The sequence below is a fragment of the Asterias amurensis genome, chromosome 11, assembly GCF_032118995.1.
Source record: "Asterias amurensis chromosome 11, ASM3211899v1".
NCBI classification, from domain to species: domain Eukaryota; kingdom Metazoa; phylum Echinodermata; class Asteroidea; order Forcipulatida; family Asteriidae; genus Asterias; species Asterias amurensis.
The window spans coordinates 16,067,994-16,087,075 of NC_092658.1; the positions used below are offsets into that span (position 1 = coordinate 16,067,994).

The following is a 19,082-nucleotide window of genomic DNA, read 5'->3' on the forward strand; positions in this document are numbered from 1 at the left end:
ATCAATGGAAACCAATATGCAGAAGGAATTTAAGAAACTACTGCGTATTGTGTGAGAATTAACAACTGGACGCTATCTCATGCAGAGAAACTTCATCTCATCCGGAACCTTCTTGGGATATGAAACAACCGGCCATTAAACTTGACTGATCTCCCTTCTCGGTTTCGGTAACGTCATCACCGATGGAGAGAGTGGATGACACACACTATGTTGGGCAGACCACTTCCCACTGCTGCCTCAAGTTACACAAAATCAAACTAGACTGGAAAATCCTTTTGGAAACAAATGCTGGTCTCGAAATAACCCAGCAATTGTTGTGGTGCCCTGTGTTTTTGTTGTGGTGCCCTCTGCAAGGTTCCAATACAAATTCATATTTCCCCCATAGAAGTATCCCCCTGAAGTACATATAGGTAGACACAAGGACAGGTACTATGTATATCATCACTAAAGTAACACACTCTTTTCACAAGATAAACATTTACATGTAAATGTATGTAAGCCTTTGAACCCTTGCATGTTTACACACAAATGTACTTTTTTTCAACAAGTTCAATGAACCCACAGTGCTGTGTGTCACTTAGCATCGACTTGACACATGAGGGCAGCAGACTATCATTTCAGTGATAAATCTGACCATTTGATAAATGGACAACAACAATGGAGTTGAATCAAACCTTCGGTTTACAACAGTTGAACTTGCTCTACTCAAATATATAAAATGTCAAGTGATATTCAATCAGTTTAGAATGGACATGAACCAATTGAACCGTCCCTTGTCTATGATTATTTGTCTTGTCTATTAAAGAGGGAATAATAAAAACGTTTTTTAGCTTCACTATTTTCCTACTCACTGACCCTCAATATTAATAGACCTTTTCGCTAAGCTTGGGCGATATCGATTTATATTATTCACGATATATCGCTGACAATATATCGCGATATTCGATATAATCGCGATTAATGAAATTTGACATCATCAGTCTTCAAACTCCAAGTGAAAGTTGTAGAAGAGACAGTCATAGCATAAGAGGGGTGTTCTAATGACCTATTCTTCTGGTTTTACTCCAAACCTATGGGGTGCAAGATGTCTCAGCTAGCAAATACATTGTGATATTTAATCGATATTGCGATATATCGATATTTCGAATAAAACCAAATCCATCCGATATCGAAATCGCTTCCAAATTAATATCGCGATATTCGATAAAATCGTGATATCGCCCAAGCTTACTTTTCGCAAATACCATTGCGCAAGCCCAGACTGTCGAATGAAGTACATGCTGGTCTAGCTAGCTATCAAATTTAATAGCATGCACCTCATTCCACGTCTATTGTGCACGTACCGAGTATTTGCGATAACGTCTATGGCAGACAAAAGCCCTCAATCTATTTTTATATAATAAATATTGTTTATTTGTATTATAATGTTGAATAATGTTATTATAAGCACTACTATGTAAATATGGCACGTTGTTGTGAGTGTTAAATAAATGTTTTGTCCGCTTTAAATACGTATTTCACCAACTACTTATTGTCATCAATCAGGGCTAGAGAATAAAATGCCTTCCGTATTCACATAAGCCCTAAGCCTATTTTTATTAAATTGTATTATAATGTTGGGTGATGCTAAATAAGCCCTATAATGTAAATATAGCGTGTTGTTGTGAGTGTGAAATAAATGGTTCGTCTTTCTACATGTATCAATTCATGTATTTCACTTACTATTCATTGTCAATAGCGCTATAGAATGAAATGCCTTCCGTAATACAAGATTAATCTGTGTTTACTGAGCAGTATTGACATCTTCCTCTGTATTATATAAGTTCTCTCCGAGTCGTCACTCATCAGTGTGCCCGATCAGTTCCTCATGTAATTATATTTTCCCTGACACCCCTGTCTATTTCAGGATCAGTGGTTTTGTTTTTCTGTAAGTCAATTTGAAACTTCCTTGACGTTAATTAAGGACACTGACCTGTGGTATGACATTTGGAATTCACCATTAAGGGCTTGGATTTAAAGACAAGACAGGATAAGTTATTTCATACTTTTCAAGACGCCTCAAAATCTCCTTAATGCACAAAATGATGAAGTGACCCATGCCTAACTTTCCTGTTACTGTATCTGTATATGTACATGTGTATGGTCGATCAGAGCAACAGATTACTTAATAATAATAATAATAATAATAATAATAATAATAACTTTCGATTTATATAGCGCCTAATAACTAACACTTAATTCTCTAAGCGCTTTACATTAGTGCCCTGGTCATAGGGCCAATAACATCCCTTTTTAATGTTTCTCAGCTCCCTTGGGAGTATACAACCTGGGCAACAGTTTATATCGCTCCAAAGGCTTTTTCATTCACAATATCAACCTCTACCCTCGCAGGTACCCATTTATTCCCCTGGGTGAAGAGAAGCAATTATAGTAAAGTATCTTGCTCAAGGACACAAATGTCACGACCGGGATTCGAACCCACACTCCGGTGAAAACGCACCAGAGGTGGATTTCACAAAGGTAGTCCTAACTTAAGACTAGTCCTAGGCAATGCTAAGAGATAGGACCAGTCCTAAGTTAGGATGAGTTACTGGTCCTAACTTAGGACTAGTCCTATCTCTTAGCATTGCCTAGGACTAGTCCTAAGTTAGGACTACCTTTGTGAAATCCACGGCAGAACTTGAATTCGATGCTCTTAACCACTCGGCCATGACACTTGCTAAGTGCACATATTGATGGAGCTGAGGTCATGGAGGTTGAGAAACTTATCTCCAACAGTGGCCATAACTCCATTGCAGTTGAGTACAGCCGCTGGTTTCTTCGGTTTGCAACATCTTTACCCTCAAGGATGTATGTGCCTCAAGATTTGAGGTATGGGATGGTTGTGTCAAGAAAAAACACTGATAGTACAACCATGGGTTGATTTATAAGGTTGCCCTAGGCTTAACATCTGACGTCACATTTCAAGGTTATGAAATATGCCAGATACCAGCCTTGGGCCTACGTGTCATTAATTCCCTTCTAAAAGCCCATTTGACCTCGCATTCATTCCACATGGAGATTCACAGTCACATTTTATGTATATACATAAATGTACAACAATATAACATGCATGTACACTATGCCCTTAATGTATGTACACAAACATTAACATGTTGCCTGCAGCTGATAAACATCAACTCAAAACCAATCAAAACACAAACATTAAAACCTCATGTCACTGGAGGTTTATCAAATGAAATCATTGTATCCAGTGAAATCACTGGATCTATAAAACCAGTGCCTGTTTTTATCCTGACTTCTCCACATCTCGTTGGTCTGGCACATGATTCTTGATATTCCATAATTATTATAAATGACAGGATTAGGGGACACCATTGGTAATTACTCAAAATAATTTTTAGCAAAAAACCTTACTTGGTAACGAGTTATGAGAGGTTGATAGTATAAAACATTGTGAGAAACGGCTCCCTCTGAAGTAACGTAGTTTTCGAGAAAGAAGGAATTTTCCAAGAATTTGATTTCGAGACCTCAGAATTAGATTTTGGGGTCACAACTTTTTTTCTTTCATTATTATCTCGCAACTTAGATGACCAATTGAGCTTAAATTTTCACAGGTTTGTTATTTTATGCATTACATGTATGTTGAGATACACCAAGTGAGAAGACTGGTATTTGACAATTACCAATAGTGTCCAGTGTCTTTAAACTACCTCTAGCTACCGAGCAAGCTCGGTGTTCTAGGGGTAAAAAGACACTGCTCTAAAATGTCATGTCCAGTAAAACATGACTAGACTAGAGCAAGCTAGACAACATGTTGAGTCCAATTTAAAGAACTCACTCCTGAGTCCGCACTGAAGTTAATAACTATCCATAAAAATCCAAGGTAGAAGTCCCAGCCAATTTTCTACCTTCTGTCCAGGTATGTAGTAAATAGTTAAACAGAACTGAGAAGTCTCCTGGATTCCGAAAATCTACTCAACGGTAGTAGAATATAGAACAAAATCTACATGGCATGGGATGTGTACATACATGTTTGTTACCACAAACCAAATATATCGGTACCTCACAATGCAATGCCTCAAATCCAATAAATAAAAACTGTTAATATTATTCCGATTATTTATTTGAGTCTGGCTTACCATTGTGCTCATCCAGCTCAGTCCCTATCTTCTGCCCCATCTGCTTCTGTCTGGATATAACATCAGCCAGTGCCTCCAACCCTTTATCTTGTTCTGTGAGTCCAAACAAAGAAATACAAAAATAGTTAATATTTGATGATGTTCGTCCCTAGCAGAGTCTTTCCCTTTAGCCTTCCAGAAAGACTCTGCTAGGATCAAAACCTCAGGCAATTAACTATCATTATTATTATTATTATTATTTATTTGACCTCAACAAATACAAGTACATTAAAAAGCACAGCGAAAGTTAAACAATAACACAACGAACCTATCAAAATAATAACGATTACAATAATTATTCAAGCAAAAAGCACAAAATAAATATTTAACAAAAACAGAACAGAACATGACATGAGTGCATAGGTAATTTTGGTTTGTAAGCAGATTGCAGCAGCTAGTTCTACTTAGTTCACTAATATTATGATCTAGACAAAATTGAGCATCGTTTATAACTACCTATTCGTATATTTGATATGGAATGGTTAACTAGGCCTAATATTTTACCATCGCAGCCAACAGCTTTTGACATTTTTTTTTAAATCTCTAAAGCTATAACAAAATAAGAGCAAAATGAATACAAATATTAATTAATAATTGTCAGTTGTAAAGATGAAAGAAATTCAGAATTTAAGCAGTTGCTAAAACTACTAATATTGGTTGCATTATACATCCATCATCATGAAGGAGGTATAATGTAGCTAATAATGTAGCCTTGTTGTCACACTTCAAGGCTCGTGAATAACGCCAGAGACCTATCTCCGGACCAGCGTGTACATTCACCTTTAACCTACATGTACATCAATTTCACAAAGAGATACACAGTCAAATTCTATGGCGAACGCGATAGGAGTGTAGTGTTTGAGCATCTATGGAAAGCTCATTTCACTGTGCCAGTTATGCAATATCATTGTATCCAATGGAATCACTGGCTCTAAATAGCAGGTACCTGTCTTTATTATCCTTGGGGATAAAGACAGGGGCCCAGTCTACCAATAACGATACTTGCCTCAAGCATGGAGGAAGGAAGAGAAGGAGCTCGAATGACCCGCAAAACCGCAGAGTAACAAAAGAATACCCTCACAATGCCAATGTCTGACCAGTGGAAAAAGATAGGAGACCTCCAGTTGGACGGCCGATATAAGGCCCATTCACACGAGGACTGCAAACGAGGGTCCCGTGCGATTTTCATAACATCGATGTTATGAAATTGCAAATCCACGTCGTGTGAATGCTATGTATGTTACGAAATTACCTGGGTCCCGTGTTGTTCATAACATAGATCGAGACCTCCTCCAAAAAATCGCATCGATGTTATAATCACGGGGAGCCATCGTCTGAACCCAATGCCTGCGATCGTAACGAGGGACTGCTGCGTTGGCACGTGAAGAACTATGGAGGAAGAAATGGGCGAACTATAGCATGCATATACATGTACATGTACAGGCGAACTATAGCATGCATATACATGTACATGTACATACATGTACATGTATCTGCTCAACGCTGGACTATGATCCGTTTGGCTGGTGGGTTTCGTGGCCAGATGCTAGACCAGCCCAAACCTTGAAGCAAAAACATCGTTCAATCGGAAGCAGAATACGTCATTTGGCAAAGCTTTTCGATGTTTTAATTCACCATTTGTTGTGTCTCATCAATAATTCCATAGCCTATCTAAAAACATTTTCATTCAACAGTGTAGCGTTTTTAACGTCAAAAAATCTATTTGAATCGTGGAATTTTGTGTTTTTTCTTCGACTCGAACATGACTCAACGTTGCTGGATCGCTGCATTTCAAGACAAGCTCAAACCTTGAAGCAAAAACATCGTTCAATCGCAAGCAGAATACGTCATTTGGCTAAGCTTTTCGATGTTTTAATTCATTATTTGGTATGTCTCATCAATAGTTTCATATCTAAAAAGCATTTGCATTCAACAATGTAGCATTTTTAACATCCAAAAAGCTATTTGAATCGTGGAAATTTGTGTTTTTCTTTTTTTAGCTTCGAAAATGTAACCCCCTTCCCGCCGGCCGCCGGGATGAGAGTTATGTTATCGCAAATGTTTTAAAAATATTCTACATTTTATGTGACTTAATTGATTTCAATGAAATTGATTTATTTAATTCCTTTTAACTGTAAGGATTTTGTTTTAACTTAAACCTCTTGCTTGTAGACTTTTGTCCATGCAGTAGGCTGACCCAACTGAGGGACGTATGTTTACATGGTGCGTGTCGTGTGAATGCTCGCTAAAAAATCGCATGCGGTAAAGGTGACAGACGGCTGACGCCCTTGTCCAGGGACCCACGTTTGCAGCGCTCGTGTGAAAGGGGCTTAACGAGCAGGATTGGATCTCTTTGTACAGAAGGTGTGGTACCGCCAGACTGCGCCGTTGCCTTCGTGTAAAGTTGAATCATTGGAGACAAGAATTGTGAATATACACATTTTCATTTATCGTTTGTGGTGTTTTACGGAAACATCATGGAATATTTTTACATTTTTTGTGACTCTCCTGTCACTAGCGGTGGTTCAAAATTTGGGTATTAGCACATGAGGGAGGTTGTATTCAATTGTATTTTTCGATTTGGTGGGCAAAAGTGTACACAATTTTCTGTATTATATCCATATGACATACAACACCATAGTTGAGTGAAGAACCAAGTGTGCACGCACAAACTCACATACGCCAGGTCGCCCATTGTCTATATAAGGTATGTGGGTGATTACGACGTGTCGTTAAACGACCGCGGTACCACGGGTTCGACTTTTGAAGTCCCATCGTTCGAGCTCCTTCTCTTCCTTCCTCCATGCCTCAAGTACGAGACAGCAAGGAAAAGGTTAAAATTACAACAATAAGAGAAAGGTGTTAAAGACGCTACTTAAATTTTGGAACAATTTTGATTTAAAAACAAGAGAGGGATTACATTATAATGAATATAAGTAAGCACTATGCAAGAAACAACAGTAAACACAATATCAAAGTACAAATTGTAAATGCAGCGATTAGGAACAGGAAGGTTAATGACACATTGCACCTCAATCATGAAAAAATTTAGGCAAATGAAGGAACAACAATTAAAACAGTACAGACAAAAGTGTTGGAGACTCTGTTCAGATAAGGAACAGTTCTTCAACATATTTCAAAAAGCAAGACAAATCAATGAACAATGTTTGTACAAAACATAATAAACAAAGCAATCAGAAATTGGAGTACATTTAAAGAGCAAGACAAATAGAATATATATACATGTAAGCTAAAACAATATTTATGTACAAAATATAAATGATGCAATCACAAATTTAATACAAAATACAAACTAAGCAATCAGAAATTGACACAGTAATTAAAATTGTATAATGTCTCCATGATACCTCCCTCATTCAGAGTGTAAGCCAGTGGAAATACAGACCAGCAAAGGAAAGTAGGGGAGGGTGTGCACTAATAAGCCATCATGTCTGATACATTGACTTGCTTAGTTACAACTTACATGCCTGATACTTCACCGAGGCGATTGCCTCCGTTGCCCCTTGCCATTGCCTTGGTGCCCTTGAAATGCTCCGGTAGAAATTTACAATTTCCTTATAGGGTGCCCTTTGCCAAAGAGAAACGCCTTGGTGCCCTTTCAAAAACGAAGCATACAGGCCTGAACTTACCACTTCAAATTGAATACAAAGATATCTTTGTATTCAAATTGAAGTGGTGCAGTGTAAGCTAAGGCTAAGCAAGTCATTCATGCAAACTAAAACATGTTTTGAAGAAAATAAGACAAAACATACAGTATGCCTTGCACATAAAAGCGGCAAAAAAATGGGGCGGGGTGTATGTACAAAAAGCAAAGTTTGTCTGGTTCAAACCCCTTGGTATTAAATACAACTTTAGGGGTTTGAACCTTGTCTGGACTTACTTTGGATGACTAGGAGTTGTTGCTCTCTGATTTCATTTATGGAAAGACCTCTTACTTCCTCTGGCTCGTCAAATGTGTCCTGTCCAAACCCAGAGGTATTAGGTGCTAGAAGTCTAGTTCTGCAATAATATGAACAATAGACACAACATGAGGTTAAAGGGGCAGTACGATGCCTTGAATCGGGTGAATTGGTCAATGAAAGGCATTTGCAACCATTTGGTATAAAATATTTATGTTAGAAAGATGTTTTAAAAGGAGAATATTATAATCCACACAATGCCTTAAAATTGCATGGTTTTCCTTTAACTTTCCAAACTTAAATGGCCGACCATTTTATAGAGTAACAAAAGTGACTCCACAAAAAGAAAGGTTCATGATTACACTTAGTAATCGCTCTTTAGAATACTGGCAATGAAAACTTACTTGGTTTGAAGTACAGCAGCTTTTGTAAGTACATGTAATAAGCACTTCACTTTGAAGTAAAGTGATTATAGAAAAAGATATCTTTTTTTCACCCCAAATTTTGAACTTGATACAATAACGCTTCTCAAATTGTGTATTCCTGTTTGGGATTATTCTTCCTGGGGGGACAAATTTTTTCCTGATTTTTTTAAAAGATGTTTCAAGCTACATGCAACTCTATTATAAAGGAGTGAAACAACAAATCGGTCCATACATACACAATGTTTGAACACCTGACATTAGTAGACTTGTGGACAAGTTGTCAAATGTCTCTGTTAGACTGCTGACCACCAGGAGACTACTGCTGTCGCACTGTGCAGTTAATAGGGGAGAAGTGGGCAGCCAGCAGCTTTGCGCAAGTGTAGTGATCTCGTGAGAGCAGTATTTGAACATGTATCCCTGAATAATTACGCCGCCACCTTGAATCTCGACTACAACCATGACAAACCTTTAACGACTTACGCACAAGCCTAAACATAAAGATTTTGGGAACATTAGATTTACCTCTCGGGGGCGGAGTATGTGATGTCTTTTCTGAAGGCCTCATTGAGGATCATGTCCTTAGCGTGGAGGTTCTCCAGGAGACCCAGCCTTCTGTCCACCTCCCTCTGGGTGCTTCGGTCAAACAGTTAAGGAATCTCAGGAGATCATTATGGGACGTGAAATTTAACATTAAAAACTGGGATAATAATAACTAGTTCTTACAGAACATTTTACAATAACATGGTATCGATGCGCTTTGCATTAGTGCCCTGGGGTCGATTTCACAATGAGTTAGGACTCGTCTTATCTCGAGTTAAGACGAGTAACTCTTCCTAACTTAAGATTAGTCTTAAGGTCTGAATGCTACAGTGCAGAGTTGGGACTCGTCCTAAGTCCTAAGATTAATCTTGGGTTAGGAAGAGTTTTATGAAATCGACGGCTGGTCATTGGGCAAATGTAATTCCTTTAATCTCTCTCAGCTCCCTGGGAAGTATACAGCCAAAGCTGCTGGTGCACTCCGAAAGCCTTACCATACACAATCAATATTAAAAGAACACGTTGCCTTGGATTGGACAAGTTGGTCTATACAAAACACTTAAAATACATAAAATACATATGGTTAGAAAGAGGTTTTTAAAGTAGAATAGAATGATCCACACAAATATGCCTCAAAATTGCATGGTTTTCCTTTTACCTCGTCGACAAACACAGTCGGCCATTAATGGGAGTCAACATAAATGGCTAACCGTGTTAGTTCGCAAAGCCAAAGGAAAACCACGCAATTTCAAAACAAATTTGAGTGGATCATTGTATTCTATGATTAAAACATCTTTCTAACCATGCATTTTATAACAAACTGTTACAAACGCTTTTCAAAACCAACTTGACTGATCCAAGGCAGTGGTTCCTTTAACCTCTCCCCTTGCAGGTACCCATTTATACTCCTGGATGGTGAGAAGCAATTACAGTTAAAGGCAGTGGACACTATTGGCAATTACTCAAAATATTATTAGCATAAAAACTTACTTGGTGAGGAGTAATGGGGAGACGCTGGTAGTATAAAACATTGAAAGAAACGGCTCCCTCTGAAGTAGAGTAGTTTTCGAGAAAGAAGTAATTTTCCACGAATTTGATTTCGAGACCTCAGATTTAGAATTTGAAAGCATACAACTTCGTGTGACAAGGGTGTTTTTTCTTTCATTGGTATCTCGCCACTTCGATGACCGATTGAAATTTTCACAGGTTTGTTATTTTATGCATATGTTAAGATACAACAAGTGAAAATACAGACACTGGTTTTTGACAATGACCAACATAGGCAGCATGCTTATAACTGGTTACACCCTACAGTCTTGTTGTGAAGCCAAGGACTCTCAGAAAAAACCTCAATCACTGCACCAGATAAGAACCCATGGAGAGAAGACAAAGTTTTAGATGTGGCAGGATAACACCACTTGAAGGTTATTCCAGGGAAAACCTATGCAGTCAGGTAGGGACTGAAAACCCAATCCACACAGTGCCCCCGGTGCCACTCATAGAGATGGAAGGCAAGGAAAAATACATCCACGCCAACCCGACTACCCTTCGTTCCGACAACCTGAGTGTACCTCACCCAAACCCTAGCAAATAAACTACAGGTTATTTTTCGGAACATAAGGTTGTCGGAACAAAGGGGTGTTGGCATATAGAGCAGTCACACCATTTAGCTACTGGCAAACCAAACCAAGGATACAAGTGGTATGCTGAAGACGCTTTTGTCAGTTTCCCTTTGAGTGTCTCTGTGTCCTTAGTGAACCTTCTTAGTGCCAATCGAATCTCTCCTTCTATCTGCAAGTGTAATTGACAAACATAATAAGAATACATTTAAGGAATTCACAGCTCAGTCTTTACAGTGAACAATTTTCATGATTAATTTATAACTCTTTCACTGAAAAGAAATCCCTTGTTCTGAAACTTTAAGAAAACAACAGTTTTCATATTTCAGATATTGGCACAAAGTTCCCAGGCATAATTGTTCTTGAAAAAAAGTAGGACAACTTTAAGGAACACAAGGGCTGACCTACATGTAGACTAATGCTAAATGTAAAATCACAGCATGAGTGGAATACAGAAACAAGTATCTGGCGATTCAAGTTGGCTGCTGAGACTGCTGCTTATTAACTTTTTCATTCCAGCTATTTAATACAAATTTTACGTATTTGTTTTCAAAGGCTCAAAATCAGATTGAAATAGGGAGGATAAATCGTGAACATTCAACCGACATGTTTATGTGGCTGTTCAAATGTGGTGCACAGTACAATCTTGTTAGGCCATTCCAATTTTAAGGTGCTGAAAAAAGTCGTCGGACAGGGGAAAAAAATAAACTTTATATGCACATTATCCCTCCAATGTTTTTAGTATTGTGCAGAATGACATGGTCTATTTAAGGAGTACAAAATGTAGGACCAGTGACCAGAGGTGCGTTTTGGCGGCTGTAACCAATAATTATTTCTGATGTCATAACCAAAACGGTAACCGAGCTAACAACTCGGTTATCGTTCAGTCTGAACAGCAGAACCAACGACCAACAACCGAAACAGTTTTCGGTTACCGCCGCCAAAACGCACCCCAGTTTAGTCTTCAAGCTTGTACTGAACTCTTCCCTCGTATCCCTGGGACCCTGATCATACCACTATCACTGTATCCTCTCAAACAGTTCAAAAAATAAATGTGACACTAACCTTTGAATAACTGGAGCCTTTTCTTTGAAGGTCATTCCTCTGATTGATCATCTCCATGACCGTCTGCCCTGTACGTTGACATGTTTCATACTCTGTTAACCTGCAACAAGAACATCGTGCTCACATAATAATTACAATCATTCCAACTTTAATAATAAATAATAATAATTATAATAATAACAAGACTTGTAATGCGCACGTATCCACCCTGCTGCGTGTTCAAGGCGCAGTCTGTGCAACAATCTGTGTTACTCAGAGTCAGTGGCACCTTGTAAACCCTTATAAGGTGCTAAATAATTGGGTCTCAAAATTCATCACTGCAATTACCTATCTAGGAGAGTCATTAAAACATGGCGGCGCCCAAGAACATGTCACGTTAAATGTAATTTTTGTACACGATTTTTTGGACCAATTTTCAAATCATCACATCTGGACGAAGTCATCATTTAGTAAGCCCTGTTACGGTCGCACTAAATACCTACAACTCACGACCCCTCACGACCCCTCACGACAAAAATTGTTAAATGCACTTTAACAGAATATTTGAACGAAATTCAACCGTTAAATATGTGCACAAGAGTCACATGCATCTAAACCACATGCAAACTGTAAAAAAGGTGTTTTTTACCATGAATTTAGTAACGAACGGAAATATTCACCATGTTGTCTTTCGACGTACTTTGACGATTCTATTACACCGCAGGGGGCAAGGTAATTTCTGAGGGCTGAGTTGTTTTTTTTCGTTTTGGTTTTAGCTGCTGATTTTTTCTTTCTTGTTAGTAACTAAGCCGCCACTCTGGAATTTGAAGTTTAAAAGGGAAACTTAAATATAATATAGTTTTAAACTCCATGAAATACATTTTAAAAAAGGTAAATAATCATCTTGCATATTGTATCACCCCTGTGGTATAATAGAATCGTCCAAGTGCGTCGAAAAACAACATGGCGGATATTACCGTTCGTTACTAAATTCGGGCAAAAAACACCTTTTTTACAATTAAAAATGAAATTTTTTGAACAGTTTGAAAATGATTTGGGTGCATATGACTCTTGTGCATACATTTTAAGGTTGACTTATGTTCAAATGTTAAGTTGAAGTACATTTAAAAATTGTTGTCGTGAGTTGTCATGAGGGGTCGTGAGTTGTCGGTATTTAGTGCGACCCCCCTGTTAATTGTTATGTGTCATAGTAATTCCACAAATGTAAGAAATAAAATGAGGTATGTTGGAGTAGTATAGGACTTTTTTAAATGTGAGAAATTTGCAATCAAACTACCACGCATTTTGCGACCTTTGAAAACTTAGCGGAAAAATTTCCGTATGGCGCCACCACTTTTTCATTTGATATGAAATAATATAGGAACTTATTTACCTGATTGATATATCCCTTTTTCTAAAAATGAGTGAAAAAGTGGTGGCGCCATGCGGAAAGTTATCCAACTTAGCATTTAAGACATGTATCGAAGGTGGGCTGTAATTACTCCTAGAACTATTTCGGTTTCGTACGATAGCCGGACGAAACCGAAATAGTTCTAGGAGTAGGCTGTAATGGTGACAGTGATGAGACCGATGTTAAAAGCGGAGCCATTAACTGCTCAACAAGGTGGGCTAGCCGTGTGTGACATGCATTGAATTCCACATGTCGTGCAGTTAAACTTTAAAACAGTGAAGATTTGTTGCACTGAATTTACCAACTTTCAAGCAAAATAAACGGATTTTGATCTAATATTATCAACAATAACCCTCTAACATACACCAAAAACTTCAAAATACAAGAAATTAATATCACAAAGTTTCAATTTAAGCAAAATTCTCACCAAGGATCGCTACCAAATGATGCCATTATGAAGTGTCAGTGCAGGAAAGATGATTTTACTATACTACAGCGTGTGCGTGGTACCCTTCTTACAATGTACAAACTGACAATACATGTCTTGTCAACGATGGGGAGCAGACCAAATGTTACAATTCGATGACTGTTTTATGTCTGATATTTTTCTCCATCCAACGACTGATCTATGAAAGTAAAAGTTTAAAGAGCATAATCATTATGGTCTGAAAATGTTTAGCCTACTCAATAACATCCAAACTCATCATTCGACAAAACTTAACCCACTTGGCTATTTTCATGATTTTTAGCCTAAAAACAAAAAGTCAGTCTAGGTTTGATTTAGCCCACCTTGTTGAGCTGTTATAATGACTCCGCTTTTAACGTCGGTCTCATGGCGACAGTGATGAGACCGATGTTAAACAAGGTCAACAGGTCAACAAGGTCAAACAGCTCAACAAGGTGGGCTAGGTTTGATAGAGCTATATCCTACTTTTGTAAATCGACGTTTGAGAATTACGGACTTTGTGACACAACTATAATTATTACACTATTGTATGAGGTTTAATTTGGCTTTTACTTTTCGTATTATTACTTTGATGTGATACGATCGATAGGACTTTGTGTAGACTCACGGGGGGGGGGGGGGATTTTACGTCCTCGCCACCAATTTATGCCCTTCTTATCAGCAGTTGCAGGTAAGATTTGAGTTATGAAGCTTTCAAAATTTTCCGCCCCAGAAACATAGTTATAGGACTCTGTATCTGTGTACAGAGAAAGAGTCCTATATAGGACCATGGAGCTATAGGACTATGCTTCTAACCTACTGTAGTAAGTTTTTGAGAAAGAGGTAATTTCTCACTTGAATCTGAAAAAGACTTCAAGCTGCGCCGCCAAGCATTTTTCGCATCTAAAGCACGCGTGACAAGGGACAAGGGTGGTTTTCCACTGATCTTGCAACTCCGATGAGTCCAGTTTCCACAGATTAGAACTGCAGTCTTTGAAAATTATCAAACGTAGCAGAGCCTTATAATGTTGTGCCTTTAAATGCTGTTCCAAGAAAGCAATCGGGTTTTCCCCCGTTTTTGTAGCCTCAACCCTTGTGCATTTTAAAGGCACTTGACACCTAAGTGGTTATAATTGTCAAACCTGGTGTATCCCAACTTCTCGAGTAAGTTAGTGTGCTTTCAGATGCCTAAAAACAGGTTGAAAATCATCGAGTGAAAAATTACATCTTTCTCAAGAAATCATTTCTTCATCGGGGAACCATTTCTCACATTGTTGTGTACTACCATAGATGAAGAAATAGAAAAACAGCTCTCTGTTGCTCGTTACCAAGTGATGTTATGCTTACAATTATTTTGAATAATTACCAGTAGTGTCCAGTGCCTTTAAAATCCTTTCCCAAGAGAGTCTTTTGCACTGCTGGTGTTCAATTTATTGGTTTTTCCCTCCGGCCAGGAACCCCGCCTGTGTACTTTATGTCAAGTCATTCAACTTCACTTGGTAATGGATAACCCATCGATGTTTCGATTGGTTTATTCTAAGACACGTTTTGGCGCCTCAGTGTCAATGTAAGACCACCCAAACAAACCCTAAGCGAGTAAACACACTGCAAACACACCAAAAGCATATCATCATACGGCTGTTTGTGCTGAAAATGACCGACAACATGATTGCATTTACTGTAAATGCAAACTTAAGTATCAATGCAAGCATTACGCGCTTTTAAATTTTATGTCAAGAAAGAGGCAAACCTTCTATATTGGACTACAAAAACAGAAAATGTATGCGGCAAAACAGTTTAGTTTTGTTTATATTTTCAATTAACAATTTAATATAAATGCCAAACTTGCATCGGGGATAAAGACTATTAAATTAACCTTAAAGACACTGAATACCTTTGGTAATATTGTCAAACAGTCTTCTCACTCAATTGTAATTAATGGTCGGCGAAGTTGCGAGATAATAATGAAAGAAAAAACACCCTTGTCACACGAAGTTGTAATAATGAACCATTTTTGTGGAGCGCATATCACAATCACAGAGAAGTCCCTATGCGCTTTGAGATGAAAACAAAAGAGAAGTAAAAGTTAATAGAGATGTGAAGTAAATACAAAAGGAAAATTTAGTTGATACAGAAAGAAGTACTGATGTGGCAAATGTTGTGGGTTCGAATCCCACCCCGGTGATTTTGTTCATAGAACACAGGAGTACACAGTGCCAACACACACTGATCTGTATTATCCAAAAATAATATCAATTAAACCATGTTTTAAAAAAAAAATCTTTTAAAAGAAAATTGTTCGGTTTAAACATGTCAAGTCGCTTAATATGGCGAGTCGCCGATGACTCATTACCAATCAATATTCAAAATCCCAGGCCAGGAATTTTATCTTTGAAAGGGCAAGGCCGTTTTCATTTTGGAAAGGGCACTTCCATTGTAAAATCTTAAACTTGTGACGGGGCACCAAGGTCGAGACTAACATAGGCAGCGGAGACCGTGAAATTCCAGGCCTGAAATTCTCTTCTTCTCTTATCGCACGAACTCAATGTCACTTGCTCGACTTTGCTGCTTTGATTACTATTTTTAGAGGCAATAATGGCTCGAAAACTTTGACTGTCGTTTTCGATGACCCGGGTAATGGTAAACGTAAAATAAAGTACAGCCGTCGACCGAACATGAAACAGTAATCGGCTGACAGTAGAGCCACACAGGTAAAAACACATTATGTAATCGCTGTTTTTACTTTTGAGGGAGTGTACTTGTTGGGCTTTCCCAGTATAGAGTTGTTAAAGGCGCTAAACCTAATTATCAATAGGGTAAAAACTTTTGCTTCGGGTTATTGGCTTATTGTGGAAGCTATAGCCCGACCCTGAAAAGAGTCCAAACAATTACGGTAAACGTGAAGTACATGCAAACATAATGCAAGTAAATTACCCCCGAGCCTCTTCGTCTTCCAGCAGGTAATTTATCCCAACGTGTCAACTTTGGAGATCAGTCGAAGATAGTTTCTCTTTCCGTTGTTCAAACCATGTAGACAGTAGAAATGCATTGCAGATTATTCAAACTGTGCCGAACTGTGTGTGGTTCCAGCGAAGCCGAAGTATTTACTTGATGTTTCGGGCGTAAATACTTCTGTGTCGGATGCTTTTCGGTTTTGCACGAAATCAATTTGTTACTGAATGTGCAATGTTTTTTTATATTCAATATGAGAGTTGGCTTGGGTCACGTCCATCTTTATAGTCAACCACTTTGGTTAGTGGTTCGCTGTTATCACGAAGATGACTTTCGGGAAAGAAACTTGTCGCCTTATTATGATGCCAAGAGGAAGGCGTGTTGAACTGGAGGACATGTAACTGATGAACAGTGGAAACACATTGCTTGAGGATGCCTGAGCCGACATCTGAGATGACACTTTGGTGTCTGTCTCTGTAGAAAAAAAAACTGCCTAACTGAATCCCCGGAGGTTGATTACATCTTCTTATTGCACGATAACTATGGAGCTCGGAGGACGAAAACACAGTCGAAGACCACGGCATCAACGTCCTCACCCCCGACGGCCCAACCGTCACCACCACCGCTCAAGGGGCTACCGTGCCTCAGCCGGTGGTAGTATGACTGCCACATTCCGGATTCCCGGTCGGTTTGCCTCCACCGTTTATGCAGTGCTCCTCATCATCGCTATCGTACTGGTCAGCTTCGGCTTTCCCCTCGTCCTCATCGGTATGGTGTTCATGTTCGAAGGACTATCTTACCACCCGTCCAGCACGGGTGTCTTGTGCGTCGTAATGGGGTTGGCAGGGGTTGCATTCGGGATGCTCATATGTCGCTACACCCACAAAAGGGCACTTCGTGTGCCCCAAAACAAAATCGGCGTCGCACCAAAAACGAGGACGGAACTCAAAGAAAATGTCTCATCTTTGGATACACAAACTGATGCGGAAGAACGCCAGGATACCCATCACCACACAGTGAACATGTTTGAGGACAGCAAACCTGCATCAAGTATCAGCTGGTCAGAGCTTGGCTCCATTGAAAGCAGAGACTCGGCTTACGGGGGTTATTTTCGTCCGGTGGAACCAGCAGCAAAGAGCCGAGTGTTTGCGATTCATCCCTCCATCACGTCTAGAGAGTTCGTCCTTGATGGCGCTGCGCTCCTCCGGCCTCCCAAAGCCCCCGATAACTACAATGTACCACCAATGTCCGCAACACCGCCGATTCTTTACAAGATTGAGAAGGATGGCAATATCTCTCTGAAGGAGAAATCGATAGATTCTGCTACACCTTAATCTCCAAAGGCCCGTGTCACACGAGGCAATATTTACAGGCAACCAGTTCCAGGCAATTTCCGTGAAGAAAGGGCATTCACATTTTTTGTTGAAAGTTCATACATTTTCCCCGTAAAGACACTGTTTGGAAAATAACTCCTCTGGGCTACCAAAGTGATCCGGTATTACAGTTGGTCGCCTCCTCCAAGTTGCCTGTAAGATTGCCTGGTGTCGTGTGACTTGCCCTTCATTCGATCCAAGTACAAGAACACTCGATGACGCAAAACACTATAACAAACTCGTCATTCCAATTAGGGTGTGTCCATGGATTGCAATAAAACTGCAATCCATTTTGAAAATATTTTGTGTTTATATTACGAATTCAAGGGCCAAAATCACAATATTGCTATAAAGACATTTTAAAGTTTATTAAAATACATTGGACAAAATAATTGATAAGGAAGAATATTATGTTATGCCAGATTGTTTAAACCATAACATCGCCTGCATGCTCATCAGTTCATTGGTGGAATTTCGTATAGGTTTGATAAGCATGCTTTCAATTATAGTGAGCTCATTGATCAACAGAGTTGTCTTTAAAGTTGGTTGGCAAAAAGATTATTCGTTTTCTGTTGGTAATGCATTGCTTGATTTTGTTTAAAGGCAGTGGACACTATTGCATGGTAATTACTCAAAATAATATCGTACATACAACGACCATGATATTTCGGGCTTTCCCAAAGAAAAAGACGCACCGTTTGTAAAAAAAAACAATCAAGACACAATATCTAAGTCACGTAATTTTACAGCCAAAATATTACCCTCTTGTTGTTTGTAAGATTATTCATATATTCATATTATTTGTAAGATACATATTCATATATTCATATTATTTCCTAGCCCCCTATACATAATACATGTGGGCTTGCAATGGTACGTGGCCTTGTTCGAACTACTAAGTGTGTTTGCATTGATAGACGATAGAGCTGAAAATGGAGATTGTAAACGGAATATTTGGAAAACATTAATCCACTCATAATTATGACTTGTAGGCCTATCACATAATTATCACCTGTATTTTATTTATGACTTATATTTCTTAATTACGACTATAATAAGGCCTATCTCTTAAAGACACTGATGGACACTATTGGTAATCGTCAAAGACAAGTCTTCTCACTTGCTGTGTCTCAACATATGCATAAAATTAGGGATTTAGGAGACATACGCCTTTT

General features: G+C 38.7%; 1 protein-coding gene across 1 annotated transcript in view; it reads right to left on the reverse strand.

Annotated features, from left to right (window-relative positions):
* Positions 1-19,082, reverse strand: part of LOC139944537 (syntaxin-8-like) — a 46,149-nt gene that overhangs the window by 25,703 nt on the left and 1,364 nt on the right. The window contains exons 2-7 of the mRNA XM_071941581.1: positions 13,565-13,763; positions 11,748-11,847; positions 10,760-10,854; positions 9,049-9,159; positions 8,083-8,201; positions 4,143-4,235 (exon numbers count right to left, since the gene is read on the reverse strand). Of these exons, the coding sequence (XP_071797682.1) occupies positions 4,143-4,235; positions 8,083-8,201; positions 9,049-9,159; positions 10,760-10,854; positions 11,748-11,847; positions 13,565-13,590 (544 nt within the window). The 5' untranslated portion in view covers positions 13,591-13,763. The remainder of the gene's footprint in view (positions 1-4,142; positions 4,236-8,082; positions 8,202-9,048; positions 9,160-10,759; positions 10,855-11,747; positions 11,848-13,564; positions 13,764-19,082) is intronic.